The sequence below is a fragment of the Drosophila serrata genome, unplaced genomic scaffold (genome assembly GCF_035046125.1).
Source record: "Drosophila serrata isolate PLE 108 unplaced genomic scaffold, ASM3504612v1 contig_165, whole genome shotgun sequence".
NCBI lineage: Eukaryota > Metazoa > Arthropoda > Insecta > Diptera > Drosophilidae > Drosophila > Drosophila serrata.
The window spans coordinates 3,485,012-3,501,658 of NW_028257063.1; the positions used below are offsets into that span (position 1 = coordinate 3,485,012).

Genomic DNA, 16,647 nt, shown 5'->3' on the forward strand with positions numbered 1-16,647 from the left:
GCAGCAGTCACTTCGTTCCGGGGATGTTAGAACCAGTTGGGAATTATATGCACAGATGTGTGAGATTTGTTTCGGAACAAATTTAAGCTATTTGACTGAAACTAAGGAGTTATTCGTGTATATAATTTTACAAGCTTATAAATCGAAGCATGTCGAATCGGTGAACAATATTCATATATACATATATATAGCTGGCATAGGAACAATAGGACGATTTGCAGAACTATGATTAGTAATTAACTATGACCAGTAATTAAGTATGGTCAGTAAATAATTATGAGCAGTGAGTATCTATGACTCGTAAGTAACTTTGACCAGTAAATAACTCTGACTAGTAAGTAACTATGATCAGTAAGTATCTATGACCAGTAAGTAAGAATAATCAGTGACTAACTTTGAACACTAATCAACAATGACTTGCACTTTTTGTAACACAACACCTTTCATGTACTTGGCCGGCAGCAGTCACTTCGTTCTGGGGATGTTAGAACCAGTTGGGAATTATATGCACAGATGTGCGAGATTTGTTTTGGAACAAATTTAAGCTATTTGACTGAAACTATGGAGTTATTCGTCTACATAATTTTACTACTATATAAGTTGGAGCATGGCAAATCGGTGGGCTATATATGTATACATATATATATATATATATAGCCGTCATAGGAACGATCGGAAAATGTTAAGAACAAATATTATAACCTTTCAAGTTTTCAACAGATGTTTATAAAATTTAATATTTAGTCATTATAAATAAAACTAGAATTTTGTGTAAATGTTTACGGACTTCGGACTACGTACTATATCATTTAGCTGCCATACAAACGATCGTTAAAAATAGAGGAAAATGCAAAACGGTATATATAAAATAAACATAACTTTTTTTACATAACTATACAAACATCGGTGTGCCGAAGTTAGTTTAAGAATAATGAAATAAGAACCCAAAAAACACAACACAAATTAAATATTTAAACTAAAGACACTCCTACTACCCTGAAGCCTTAAATAACACAACCTAAATTGATTTTTTTTTTTTGTGCTTGTCTTGAAATAAATACCTTGAAGGCTAGCTACATTTATGAAATGCTTATAAAAGGAAATTGAGTTTCAGTGAGTTGGCATTGCCTTGCCTAATGCCATTTAATGATTATTTCTAGCAGAAATGTTTGCACATTAATCTGTTTAGTTTCCTCCCCAAAAACCCGCTGCCTCTGCCACATATGTGAGAGCTCCTCGTACCTCTTCTACCTGCAACAGAAGCTTAAACATATTTGCTCTATTTCCGTTTGGGTTTTGCAAAACTTCCGCATTACAAAGCTGCCGCAATTTCCCCTACACCAAAGCCACCCCTCCACCCCTTCAAAACCGACCACCTGGTCCTCCTTTTGCTCCTCCTCATCCTGCTCCTGCTGTTGCTGTTGCTGTTGCTCCTCCTGATGCTTTTGCAACGGAAGTTGCTCCTGGCAATGGCAGAACGAAACGAAACAAAAAAACGAGAGAGAGAGAGAGCTGCGGCAGAAACAACATCAGACATCGTCCTGCTGACAGTCAATGCCATTGTGAGCCACGACCACCACCCACTAAAGCCTCACCCACCTACACCACCCAAAATAGTCGCACAAAGCTTGTCAATCAATTTTTGTCTGCTCAACGTCACGCCAAGCTCCCCAGCTCCCGGGAGAGAAAAGCGGTGGATGGGCAGGAGTCGTGGAGGCAACGCATTAGGACATATTTGGCAATCACAATCGCCGCCAATCGGCAGGACATTTATTAGTGCAGCGCAAGGCCATCGCCGTCCTTTGTTTGCTGCACCTGTCCAAAGTGTCCTAGCTGTCCTGGCTGTCCAACTGGGCCACCATTCATCCATCAGCCGGGCCAACCGAAATGCCCGATTATTTATATCCACCCCGTTCGATCATTACTCAACTCAAGCCGATTTTGGTGCCCGAACGGATCAAGGACACTGTGTCTTGGCGGGCTCAAAGGGATGCCAGGGATGGGAGGAAGAGAAAACCACCACTCACCGATGCTTTCGGCGATGCCGCTGATGACCACTGGGGACCATCTGCTCAAGGTCGTCGATTTTATCGCCATCTGTGTCCAGATCCAGGTCCATGTCCAGCTGCAGGTCACAGGGCGAATCCTCGCCGTACGGGCATTGTCTGGGGATAATAAATCACATTAGCGGGTTAAAAAGGTCCTGGCAAATAGGTTGCACATTGAAAGAAACTACAATTGTTGTCATTTTTGTAAGGCAAAATACATTTTGAATTAAATATAGTAAATAATAACTGAATAATAATATAAGTAAATATAAATTTCTTTCAATAACAACCTCCTCTTGAGCACGAACTTACATGGGCTGCTGTGTGTCCGGATGGATGCCAAGCACATGCACATAGTGCTGGAGGCCACTGGGCGTGGGATAGACCAAGGCAGGATCCGAGCAGCGATGATGGCGCTCTGTGAAATTGGGGAGAATCGAAATATACATATAAATGATTGAGGAACCTCTGATGGCATCTCTCGATGGCTGCCACTTACTGTACTTCCGTTTCCGTCGCCGGTACTCGTCATCACTGCCCGTGCTCTGGGCCGTTGTCGTGGCCGCGGAGGATGGCATTGTGGGCCTGAAGACTTCACTGGGTCTCTCCTTGGGTTTGGCCGAACTACAGCAGCCGGTGGCTGCCACACTGGACCCCGTCGAGGTTGAAGTCATCCGGTGCAGCTTGTCGGGCAGCAGGGTTCGGGTTCCCCCAGTTCTACCGCTTGGCCCAGGTACTCCTCCATCCATGGCAATGACCACATCTGTGGATCCTACAGGCGGGCGTCCGGCCAGCAGTCCTGTGCTTCGCGACTTGCGTCTCTCTTGACTTCCAATGAGGTCTCTTGCCATCGCCGGAGGCGTGTTGGCATAGCTGGGCGTGGCATGCAAAGACTGGGAATCACTCTGGGCCAGCACCGTGCTCACTGTCACATTGGCACTATCCTCCGAGGTGTTCTGGCGTGAAAAGTAGCGGGAGTAGGCCTCCGCTCCACCGACTCCACCAGCCACACCAAACTCACCGGCTCCTCCTCCGCTTTCCGTGCAGGATAACTGCTTGGGCAGAAGACGACGACGCTGTGGAAGCGGAGCAGGCAGCGTCTCAATGTCCAAGGCCACATGGGGTTGCTGTTGCAACTGCAAAGGCTGCTGCGGGGTTTTGGCCAGGCTGGAGGGAACATTGATGTGCAGGCGCTGCGGGGGTAAAGGTAAAAGGATAAAGATGGGATTTTAAGATCAAGAACATTTAATTTTCTTAATTTTCCCAATTTCCTAGTACAACTCACCGCTTGTTGTGGCGCCTGCAGTGGAAATGAGCGCACCACATGCCTGGGAAAAATGGGGCTGCACTGGGCGCTAATCGACTTGGCCTCCAGGATCCTCAACCGCTTGGCCAGACGCGCCCGCTCCCTGGCCTCCGCCTCCACGCCGGTTACGCCTCCACCTGGTCCTCCTCCTGGTGGTCCCATGCCCGATGCGGGCATCACTTCCGCACCACCGAAACTGACGGTGCAGCGGGAACTGCTGTAGGAGAGGCTCTCGAGGCTGCCGTGCAGCGAGGCTGTGAGGCTATCATCCGCCAGCGTGGAGCTGTGCAGGACACCGCTTACACCGGCGGCATTGGCGGTAAGTGTGGCAGTTGCTGTGGCAGTCGTCAAGGTATTGTCGTGTCCGGAGATCGGGGGCAGTAGTTCCGACTCGCCGTTGATCGTTGTGGAATGTTTGCCGGGAAGCTGGGTCCTCGAACGGACCTCGGCCTCACCCTCCGAGCTGCTGCTGCTGCGTGACCGTCGATCCGCCTCCAAATCCACCTGATGGGCCGGTGTATGGGTCTGGGCACGAACCAGCAGGCTGTGACTATGCCGAGGCTGTCTCTGAGCACCCGAGGAATTGCTCAACGTGCTGGCCAGACTGTCTTCCAAGTTCTCCGGCCGTCGGGCTTGGGTACGCTGCAAGCAGGCCACAGAGCCGGAAGCCTCCTCGATATCATCTTGCCGACTCTTGGCTTTTGTCTTGGCCTTGCTGCTACTAGTAGCAACTGGTGGTGGTGATGATGATGATAATGATTGCCCCGGCTGAGCTTCTTCCGCTGGCGGTGGCGGAGTATCCTCTCTGCTGGAACGACGACTCCCACTTCCTCCACCGCCACCAAATAGCTTCCTTGGCAGAAAGATGCGACCAATTGACTTACGCTTCCGCCTCTTGGCCTTCTTGTGCTCCTCATAATCCCGCTTAAGGGCCTGCATCTTGTGCTCCACCAGAGTGCTAAAGACAGCCTCATAGGTGAGGGCCCCCTGCAGATCCAGCAGGACATCATTGGTGGATACAGCCTTGTCCAGTTTGGTCAGCAGCTGCAGGGATTCGGCGCCACTGCCACGACCACTTGCACTTCCACTCGCACTCCCACTGCCGCCGCTGCCACTGCCACTCTTGCTATCGTCCGCATCCGCCATGTTGACCCCGATATACAGTGGCTACACTTAGCTCCGGGAGCTCGGGAGCAGGCTCGGATCCTGGTGGCTGGAGGCGGTTGTTGCTGCTGCTCTGGCTGCTGTCTTTAGCGCCTATTTGCATTCTCCTCGACGCGTTGAGACGTTGATCGGTTGTGTCTTGTCCTCGGGATTGTGTTGGAGATGCTGCTGCTGCCTCCCCGTCATCTGGGTGGCGAAGCTTGCGGACGTGTCACTGTCATCGCTGCCACCAGCTAGTTACCTCCTCCGTTTTCTCGTCAATTGCCTTTTCAATGGATTCCCTTTTGTGTGTCACGATGGCATCAAGTGGCGCTTAAAGGCGATGGCAGCAGCACCACTTTCTACACCTGCTGCATCAGCACCTGCTTTTGCTCTTGCACCTGCACCTGAAACAACAACAAGGACAAAACATTAGACTGGCACTCCAATTCGATTCAATAGACAATCATCGCCCAATCTCCCAATCCACCCCCACATGCCCCTCAAGGACACACAAAAGGCAGAGTTCCCAGAGCACCAAAAGGGGGGAGAGCTTTGCCAATAGTTTTGCTCACTTTTCTGGCTCGGATTCGGATTCACATTCTCGCGTCTGCCTCCATTATGCATGAGTGTAGCAGATTTCAACTTGTTGCACGCACACATCCACCCGCACAGGACCTCTCTCTCACACACACACACACACAAACACACACTACAGACACGGCATCCAAGCGCCAGTCAATGTCGAGTGGTCAGTGATGACCCACTTTTGGTTGGCCTTTTTCTGGCCAACTTAATGGGGCAAGATGGGGGGTGAAGGAGGGGTTGCGAAATGGAAAATAGAGTCGGTCTATGAAAGATTCATTTTAATTCCAAGTTTATTTGTATTTATGCGGTTTGCCAGACCAGTAAATGTGTATGTGGAATGAAATAAAAATAAACTTTATACAATAGCAGGAATTAAGGTTAGCTTTAAGATATTTAAAGTGAAAAAGTCGATCAAATAAACCAATATATGGCTAGTGTAAGGACTTTAATATATGAAAGATATGTTAGTAATAATTACATTATAAATATATATGAATAACATATATTTTTTATTTGATTATATAAAATTCAATGATACACACTAATAAACTGTTAAACTAGTTATTAAAACAATAGTTCATCTTAAATATGTATATTTAAAGCTTTAACCTAACTCAAAGTATAATAAAAACAAAGCTAAGTGGCCAACACTGAGCCAGGGAACAGAGTGAATTGGTAACATGAAGCTATGACAGGTAACTGGGAGTGCGAGTAACAGTTAAAGCCAAACTCTTCGGCATCCTGAGAGCAGATATGTGTGTGCTATGCAGTGTGTGGGATATGAAAGTATGTAAATATATATACACATACACGAGACCCGAGGCCCATGGGAAAATGCCACCGACAGGACTCCCCTATGGCCACCGCCTCCATTGCGCTTTTTGCGGCCCTTCATTCCGTATGTATGTAATAACAAAAAAAAAAAAAAACAAAAAACCTACAATGGAAATGGATATTGTTTTCATTTCCGCAATGCATATACATAGTCGCTGCTTGTCGCTGCTGAAATCGCAATCGTCGTGGCTATGACTATGGCTGTGGCAGTGGCATGTTCGTGTATGCCCATGCCAGCTGGGATGCAAATGGCGCACAAAGGGTCGCCACAATGGGTGCCATCAACGGCAGCGGCACCGCCATCTAGAAAAATGATTAAATGCAAAACAGAAGAAAATAATACACACAACAATGCAGGACATGAAATGGGCGGAGCGCACGCCCTGAATTTGAATTCAAAGTCCTTGCACTGTACGATGTGGCAGTGTTGCGCCAATGGTCCTTCGGAAAACGTGTGGCAATCGCTAATTAAACGATACGGCTGGGTAATAGAAAAAGTTGAAGCCGCCAGTTTGCATAAATTTTCAGTTAACTGGATAAAATACTTGGCCCAGACGCACACATGCGCTCACTCAGAGAATATGAGGTAAAATATGGAGCCACGGATCTCATTATTATAAAATTGGTAAAGATAAATAGCTTATCTTAGCGATTCTCACTTATAAGAGCTACCGCCACTACAGCGCCTTCCTCTGCGATTCTCATTGTTAGCACTTAAGTAAACATAAAATAGCCCATTTTAGTGATTCTCAGTATAAGAGGTATTCGCCTTTCTTCGTGATTCTCAGTGATTAGATAGTTTCTCAGTTATAAGATTGGCTTTTCTACATCGCCCTCCTCTGCGATTCTCATTGTTAGCACTTAAGTAAATACATAAAAGGCAGTTTTTAGTGATTCTCAGTAGAAGAGGTACGGCACCTTTTTTAGTGATTTTTAAATATAGAAAGTTTCTCAGTAATTATTAGAGTTGCTTTACTAGAACGCCCTCCTCTGCGATTCTCATGGTTAGCAGTTAAGTAAACACCGAAAAGGTCGGTTTTAGTGATTCTCGGTATAAGAGGTACCTTTCTTAGTGATTATCAGTGATTAGAAAGTTTCTCATTTATAAGATTGCCTTCACTACAACTCATAGTTAAGGCCTTAGTAATCACAAAAAAAAGCGTCCCATAGTGATTCTCATTTGTTTGTTTTTATTATGCACAAAATATAGTTGTGATATTTCATCATATTTGTCTGCATTAATACCATAAAACGAGAGCTGAACTAAGAGATATAATGAGAGCTCTAAGAATCCAAAGAATCAATCAATCAAACCTCTAAATGCCTTTGTAATGCTCACAAACTTAACTAAACAATCTTAAATAAACTTGAACTAAATCCCTAAATAGATTCTACCCAATTCAACTTCAATTCAATCTTTTCAAGACATTCCCTAAAAAAAATTGCCTTTAAGCCATTTGCTGACCAACGAACAATTTCAATGAATCCAATCCTCAAAAAAAAAAAAAAAAAGAAACCCCCCCGAACAATGACACAACAATAACAATTTTTTGTGAGTGCACACAGCCTAAGCGTCTTATCTTTGGTCCAAAAGCACAATATCCAACCAGCCAAGCGTGCAAACAATCTAGGCAAATGAAAAACGGTGGAGAAAAAGGTAGGCACACACTCAAACTCACACAGCACACACACACACATAACACACACTCGTACACACGCATAAATTCAAACAAAGACCACATGCCTTACAACCATGGCCAAAGGCTGCCATGGCAAAGAAGGAATGGTCCAAAAATAAATCATTCGAGGACATAAAACGAAGCCAGGCAAAAATTATAACTGTTGCTGCCACTGCCGCAAAAGTAAATAACGTGGCTAACAGCGGCAACATCTGTTGTTGGCCAACGTCGACGTTTGCAGAGGAAAATTCAGGAGCCAACGTCGACGTTGCCGTCGCGTATGCTCAACAGTTGTGCAGCAGCAGAGAAAAATGTCCAGGAAAAACTGAGAGACAGCCCTAATTTCTCTCTCTCTCTCTCTGCGCAGCTGCTGAAAATGTTAGCTGGAAAAGTGTTTAAGCCAATCTGTTGTTAGCTTGTTGCTGGCCCTACAGCTCACTACGACGAGGATCTCTCGGCCAAGAGTGTTTGTCCGTGTGTGTTTGCCTTGCCAAACTTTTTAGCCAAGTAGTTGACAGTTTTTTCTCCATTACATTTATGCCATTGTATTTAGTAGTTTGTGCTGGCATAGTTTGGTATAGTTTTTCGCAAAACTTTCATGGCTGCAGCCTCTCTGCACTTCCTCCCGGTGTCAATGACAAGCCGAACAAATGCTTAATTGGTGACATACATCGCCTGGCGTTGAATGGGTTTATTTTAATGGCGGCACTCGAAAAATGTCTGACAGGGAAAAGTTTTCTCTGCTTTTGTTTCCTCAAATGGTTTTTTAGAGTTTGCAACTAAGTTTATTAATTTAATGGGATTTTTTTGGTGGTTTATTAAGTATTCAAATTTGTTAGTTTGTTGTGTGCTGCAGGTCAAACTTTTAGTTTGTTACTTTTCACCAGTTCTTTTTTATGATTTAGAACTCATTTATTTATGGAAGTTTTAATAAATAACTTATAAAAACCCTTAAAAGGTAACAACAATGATGCATCCTCTTTTTGATACCATTTTAAATGGTCTTGTGATTTCTGGAGCATCCCAGATACATATATTCTTTCTGAAACAACCTACATTTTATTCTATAATTATTTATTGCTTTTTAAAACCAAAAATAAACATTAACTCAACAAGCAACTTGGCAAACATTTCCCTTTGAAATAAAAGACTAACACTGAAATTTAGTGGCTTACCATTTCACGTATTAATTTTTGTTTAATGCTGACATTTACTACCAATAAATCAAATTAAATTTCGCCATGGGAAATGACAAAAATAAATCTAGATTTCATACGTGTAGTACGTGGCGTATACGTGATAATCCAGAGGCATACATATTGCGTATACGCCATGTTGGCCGGCACACAAAGCGGATGTTCCTCCCAAAAACCAGCATAAATATATAATTGTTAATAATTTCACAGTACAATTACCCCCACAGTTCAAATCAAGAATGGAATAGCAAATGCAAATGGCCTGAATTGCAGGCGAATACTTAAATTTAATCAACTTTCGTTGGAAAATACCGCATGGAATCCTGAATACTGGAATTTTCTGCTGATGCCTGGCTACCCACGGACTCTCGACGGAGGCGTGTTCAATTATTGACGCCCCTTTTCTGTGCTGTTGTCCTTCGCACATTTTATTTTTTTGTTTAAGAACCGATGCAGCCCAAACATAACAAAACACAAGCAAACACAGGCACATGCACACACACACGAAAAAGAGGAGAAAAAAACAAGCTGCTTGGCAAATAAAACATGCACATGGCTTAAAACAAATGACACCGAAACGAGAGAAGTCCAACAAACCGAGAAAAAAAATGAGGAAAATAAACCGGAGAACAGCGTTCGTCCCCCTGCCCATTTTCCATTTTCCACTTTTGCTGTTTTTTTTTCTCCTTCTCCACTGGCACGACCTTTGAAATTAGAGTTCTGAGATGTGTACGTAAAGTTGGTTGGTACATCCATGTGTGTGTGTGTGTGTGTGTGAGAGACTACAAGAACAACACACATTCAAATGAGTCCTTGGCCGCAACGAGCTGCAGTGGCGCCCCACACCGCTGTCGCAGCTGCATCGCATTGGACGGGCAAGCAGGCAGCCCATGGCCCATCAGCGTGTCAGATAATTAGTGAAAACTGTCTGTGAAGAAACGTTCGTCTGTCGCCAGGACCAAGAGTCCGACATCAGCATCAGCATCGCATCCAACGTGTATATTCACAGCAACACATTCACAGTCACAGTCACATTCACAGTCACATTCACATTCACTTTCACATCTGCATACATACATGTCCACGAGCATGTCCACGGCCCTGGCAATGGCAACATCAGAAGCATTTTGAACAGCAATTGCTGTGCAAAACCATATAGCCAGGCAGGCACCATGGGTGTGTGGCACAAACTTGGCAGTTTGTATGAATTTATAGTTACTATAAATCTAAACTATTAATTATAAATAAAGCTTAAGTATGTCTGAGAATGTGGCATCCATAAAACAAGAAAGGAAACGAAGTTCAAAATGCACAAGCTTATCTATCCTTGCAATTTAAAATTGAATTATAGGGTAAAATCGGAATTCCATTATAACTTAGGTTAAAATTTTCAAATTCTTCAAATCAATATTTATCGATACTTTTATGACAATTTTTTCAAAAAATCAAATTTGTAAAAACTCCATAACTTACCCAAAAAAGCATTAATTTCAAATCGGAAAGCTGTTCTATGTTAGTTTTTATTAGGTTAATAAATCTGTATACTTAAATTCAATTTAAAAAGTATTACAATTTTTTGCAATTTTTTTACTTTTAAATTATACAAATTTGACAAAAAAAAAAATATCGAAAAAAATATCAAAAATTATTTTTCTACCGGACTTGGCTAAATCGATTCCGCTTTTCTTGCTGATCAAGAATATATATGATATATGGGATCGGAAATGATTCCTTAACAATGTTACAAGCTCCTGACTAAAATTATAAACAATTTTTTTAGTCGATATTATTTAAATTTGTATATGACAATTTGTTTAACAAATCAAAGTTTAAAAATCTCATAACTTAGCCAAAAATGCATTAATTCTAATTTGGAAAGCTGTTCTATGTTAGTTTTTATTAGATTAATAAATCTGAATACTTAAATTTAATTTAAAAAGAATTAAAATTTTTTGCAATTTTTTTAATTTTAATTTATAAAAATTTGGCAAAAGAAAATGGAAAAAATTCGAAAGTTTATTTTTCCACAGGACTTGTCTTAATCGACTCGGCTTTTGATGCTGATCAAGAATATATATGATTTATAGGGTCGGAAATGACTTCTTCACATCGTTTTAAGCTATTGACTAAAATTATAATACCCTTGAAAGGGTATAAAAATATAAACTTCAAAATTCTCTGCCATCCAGAAAATCATTAATTTGTCATGAATAGTTAAAACAACAGTTTATTATAATTATAATATTATTTATTATAATAGTTTTTATCTCGTTGATTGCCTTGAAAACTTGCATTGTGTTACTTCATTTATCTAAATTCGGTAAAATGTTCTTGAACCGTATAACTAAGTTTTGGTATTTTAAAGAGCAGATGTAATGGAAGAAAATTTAGCAAAGATTTAAATATATATTTAAAACAAACAACTGGCTTAACAACGAAGCATTTAAGTACCAATCGATGCTCAGAATTAATCCGCTTATATTATTAAATGGTTGTGGAATATACAAGCTTTCAGTGTCAACATATATGGATAACTTTGCGACTGAAATGGTTCTTTTAAATCGCTATATATCGTATTTATCGAACTAATAGCTATCAATTTCTCTTGATTATATCCTTCCTTATTCCCCATTATCGTTAATTTCCCATTTTTCATACCAAAAATATTGTTTATAAACAACTTTGCCTTCTGTTTTGCACTCTTAAAAGTGTTTGGTAATAACTTTCTACGAAACAATGTGCTTGTTTATATGACCTACTAAAATTTGTTCTCCTTTAAAATGTGCTTGTATTTACAGTGGCAAATATTTTTGATTTTAATGACTTCCTTTTCTCTCCTAGTAATAATAATGAACACTTTCACTTTGTTAACTTAAGCCCAGAGTAAAGGAAATAGAGACAGAGCTTTGGGACATCTTTACTTTATACTTTTCCCCACACAGACAAATGAAGTAATTTAAATGCAGAAAATAAAATAATTGAGAGGAATGCTGTGTAATTATTTCATGCCCAGATCCAACCTTCCTATGCCATGGTGTAACTTTCTCTTTTGTGAAGCGTCTGAAATGCAGGTTGACAGTTTTATGACACACACACACACACACACACGGGGAGCTCGTGTGTATGCATATGCGATAGTGGTTACTGGGTTACAAGGAAACGTGTGTGACAACCGTGGACACAGTCACCAAGCCTCGCCTCATCCTCATCAGAGAAGCTGATGCAGCAGCTCAAGTTCACCAATTCCCCAGGAGCCAGGAGACGGACTGCAGCAGGGATCTAGGGTTTCCCCTCTTGCCTATGGATTGTCCTATAACCTGACCTTGAACCTCGGCTGACAGGGCGCATGAGTAATTGTTTTCACACTGGGGACATCGCCTTCGTGTTTATTTATCGAAGGCGATGCGTCGCGTCCACCTGTATTTATAGACCTTTCAAAAATACATCAGGCCACATCAACTGCTCTGTGATTCCCCCTTTTGGAATCGCTCATCTCACCTCCTCTATGGCCCACGATATCGCACAAATCAAACTATCAAATGGAGATTTTTCTTTTCGGCATCGGCATCGAGGTTGATATAAACACATACGAATCGAACTAAATATTTACACATCGTTGCCTGTTTTCATTTGGTGTTTGTTTGCTACCTCGAACCACCTCATCCTCCTCATCATGCTTTTCCTTTTTCTTTTTTTATGTTCCATCCGGTTTCAGTTCGATTGGTTTCGGTATTGTGCGTTTGGCATTTTTTATGAATGGCCAACGGGCAATCCAAAAGTCCGGTCTCTCTCAAGCAAAATTCCATTGTCTACATTGAACACGAAGCAATTAAATATATACCTTTAACTTTTCCGGTTAATTTTTGCTGTTTAATTTACCCGCCATCGTCATCTTCGTACAAGATGTACGCAGTAAATACAACCAGATTAAAAGGGAGCAAAAAAACACAAGGCAAATATTGCGTATACGCATGGAGGGCCACATAATTGGGAGGCCAGAACCACCCAGAACCACCCTCTGTCCGGTGAATGAATGGAAAAGGTCAGCAACGTTGGCCACGGAGGAGCGGAAGGTAGAAAATAATGAAACTCGCATTCCATTAATTTCCACTGAAAGTCATGAATGCCTTCGATTTCCTATGCCCTCTACGGTTGTTTGGGTCCAGTGACTGCCCAGAGGCTTTGGCTAACGAGTTCAGTGGATTAAATTTGCCTTAAGGCCTGTGTGTTATTGGGTATTTTCTTTGATTCTTTGTGAGAACTTGGTAAATTGAGTTTACTGAATATATTTTCTAATTGGATTCTAGTTGTCTTTGGGGGGTTTTTGTGAAGCTTAGGTTGCAGTATTAGTTAAATATTTATATAGTAAAAATAATAATATTTTATAATTGGGGAAAATATAACTGGAGAAAAATGAACCTAGTACTTTGTGAGCTTGGAGGTTTATGAAATATGGCAAATAACTATATTTATTTCTTTAAATAATTAAACCTTACTTGGGTATAACAGCTTAAAAGCTTTGCGATCTTGTAATTAAAACTATTTAAGGTTTAACAACTCTGCAAAATAATGTATTTTACTTCTACAAAGAGTTTGTTTTATTTTCACGTTAAGGAACACATTACGTTTAACCATAGCATGATAAATTCAATAAAAGTCTTTTACAAATGCTTAAAATGGGCATTAAGATTAGCTGAAGCCTAATTAGCTTCTTAAAAGTACCCCAAATTGACCCATTAAAGTTCACGTTAAGCGTACTAGAAACATAATTAGCTGTTTAAACCTATGCTAACATTATTAGCTAAAGAATTACCTTCAAGTTGAGCAGAAGATAATTACTGCTCGCTTGTACGTTCAGGTTTAACCTTTGCATTAATATTAAACATATATTCCAGATATTTTAAGTTTATGCTTCACTTTTTACACAAATTGAATTTTAACTATAATATTGCCCAAGTTAGTTTACTTCCGTAAAGTTAAATTCCCCTTAAATGTCTCCTCAATAACTTGCACATTTAACTAATCCAAAGATAAACTTCCCTTATACCAAATAGAATATTTCCCATCTGGCAAAGTAAACACTTTAATCCATAATCAGTTCAGAGCAAATGATTTGCAAATATGCCACTAACTGTAATATAATCCCAGACATTTTCCCACGACATTCGATTTAACCCTGCCACTCTTTCTATGAACTGAAATATATGGGGCAATCATTTTTATTGACTCTACGAGAGTGAAGATACTTTTGGCTCGAGGAAAGGGTAGTCAACCATCGCTGCAATATTTATATTGTTGTTTTAAAATTGGCTTGTTGTTGCTGACGCTGCTTTGGTAGCTGCTGCTGTTGCTGCTGCTGGTGTTGGTAATGGCGCCACATTTGTTCACGCTACCAAACCAAAACAGGAAGAACGGGCCGGAGGACGAGGAAAAGGGTATGGCACTCAAATGACAATCGATTTGCGAACGCAAAGAGCGTAAATACAAATCAAATATGCATTACACAATTGGCCTGGCCAGGGATTGGTTGCTGTGGCCGCCGGACTGGTCGGACCTTGGCCCATGTTTCGAGTAGAGTTTAACCCATACTTTTTAACCCCCTACTTTTTCTGTTTCTGTTCTGTGTCCCAGTAAAAGTTTGCCCCGTTGTTTTCCACTCGCACATTTCGGCCATGTTTTACTCGCGGGTAATGCCCAAAACACTTGTAAATTTAATGGCCCCGGCTATGACTTGGCCCCGCCATGGAAAATGAACGGAAAAGCGAAAGAATTAGGCGCTGGCAACATCTGCCATGGAAACTTTCTCACGCATTTTTAGTACTATTTAATTGCTTGGCATTTAGGGGTGGCATTTGATATGTATGTGTGTGTTCTTGTGGGCGCTCTTCCGCCGTTAAGCTATTAATTAGTACACACAAATACACATATACTCCCTCAGTAGCTGGTGAAATTTATAGCTTCTTATCGCAGCAACAAGTTTATCTCGTCTTCCTGCCAACACGGACGCTCATTACGACCCCGCTTTGGGATAGACGGGGATAAATGCTTAAATAGCTGAATGGATGGCTAATGATGAAAGCAGGGACTTCCCCTCCAAACCGATATCCTGCTGACTGTGCAGAAAAACCACACACATCCATCGAGTAAGTAACATTTTTTGGTGTCCTTTCTGCAAATAATTGTAAGGCCACCAAAAATCAGCAGGAACAAGTGCTGAAATACCATTTTGTAGTTGGGTGAATTTCTGGGAAAATGTCCTTGTGCCACTGCGAAATTATGCATCTCAATTCTGGGTATTTATTAAGTGGCAGATTATTGATTCAATAATTGCCATAATTCGATATTTGATTGACACAAATGGCTTTTTCATCGGTCTGTTTGGAGGTGACAATGGGTTGACGGTACTCTATTTATTTCATTTGCATTTCATTGGAATATATAATATATGTATTTTTATTTACCAATCACATTTCAATCAAGCTTCTTAGCTGCTAACCAAACATGTCAATTTGGTAAATTAAATATTTAGCAGTAATAAAGGTCATAACAAAGCTGACTAAGTTACGGAAAAGGACAAGGAAAAAAAGGGAGATTCTCAGAAAAGTCAGACTGAAAACAATGCTTTTATTAAATGTAATATTAAATAGTTGTTTTAATAATATATTTATGCTAAACATATAGCTTTTAGATTTAGCAGAAGGTTAGAAATAAATCAAAGCGATTACCAAGTACCAAAAATGCTGATAAATGTTTTGAGTCTTTTGAAAATTAGTTTTAAATGTTTTTGCTTAATATTGAAATAATTTGTATTAAGTTTATAACTTTTACAGAAGGTATGCAATGAATATAAATCAATTTAGTGAATAACCAATTTTAAATGGAAACAAGTTAAAGCACCTATATTCATCCATAATTATTTTGATTTTTATATGACAATAATTTTTACAAATGTAAGTTTAAAATACTCATAACTAAGCCAAAAATGCATTAATTTTAATTCGGAAAACTGCTCTATGTTAGATTTTATTAGATTAATAAATCTGCACACCCAACTAAAATTAATAAAAAATTTAAATTTTTGTCAATTTTTTTTGACAATTTAAAACCCTTATAAAATTTTCAAAAATTTTGAAAAAAAATTGTTTCCCGGACATAGCTCAAACGAATCGGCTTTTTATGCTGATCAAGAATATATATGATTTATAGGGTCAGAAATGACTCCTTCACATCTTTTTAAGCTTCAGACTCACATTATAATACACAAGGGTATAAAAATAGACTTTGATTAAAGAGAAATTTAGCATTCATGGCGTATACTTAACGAGAAAACCCTTAAATTAAGTATACGCCATGTGTCTGCTATAAATTTATAAAGATAAGTACTTCCAATTAAAAAGCAATTTTGGCAATTAAATTATAAGATCGAAACGGAAATCGATAAAAACTAAGCTTCAAATATTCTATATTTATAAATATTTTTATATTAACATTTTTTCGACAAATCAAAGTTCAAAAATCTCATAACTTAGCCAAAAAACCATTAATTTTAATTCGGAAAGCGGCCCTATGTTAGTTTTTCTTAGGTTAATAAATCTGCATACTCAACTAAAAATAATAAAAAATTAACATTTCTGTCAATTTTTTTCTGACAATTTTTACCCTTATAAAATGTTCAAAATTTAAAAAAATTAAGTTTTGTCAGGACATAGCTAGAACGACTCGGCTTTTGATGCTGATCAGGAATATATATGATTTATGGGGTCGGAAATGACTCCTTTACTGCCTTTGGAGCTTTTGACTAAAATTTTAATACTCTACAAGGGTATAACAAGATTCATTGCTTAATTTTACAC

The 16,647-nt window shown here is 40.0% G+C and overlaps 1 protein-coding gene across 4 annotated transcripts in view; it reads right to left on the minus strand.

Annotated features, from left to right (window-relative positions):
* LOC110177087 (uncharacterized) overlaps nt 1-16,647 on the minus strand; it is an 89,820-nt gene that overhangs the window by 66,112 nt on the left and 7,061 nt on the right. For all 4 annotated transcript variants that reach the window (XM_020943614.2, XM_086827166.1, XM_086827167.1 and 1 more), the window contains exons 2-5: nt 3,334-4,904; nt 2,548-3,241; nt 2,361-2,466; nt 2,028-2,165 (exon numbers count right to left, since the gene is read on the minus strand). In XM_020943614.2, coding sequence (XP_020799273.2) covers nt 2,028-2,165; nt 2,361-2,466; nt 2,548-3,241; nt 3,334-4,500 — 2,105 coding nt within the window. In that variant the 5' untranslated portion in view covers nt 4,501-4,904. The remainder of the gene's footprint in view (nt 1-2,027; nt 2,166-2,360; nt 2,467-2,547; nt 3,242-3,333; nt 4,905-16,647) is intronic.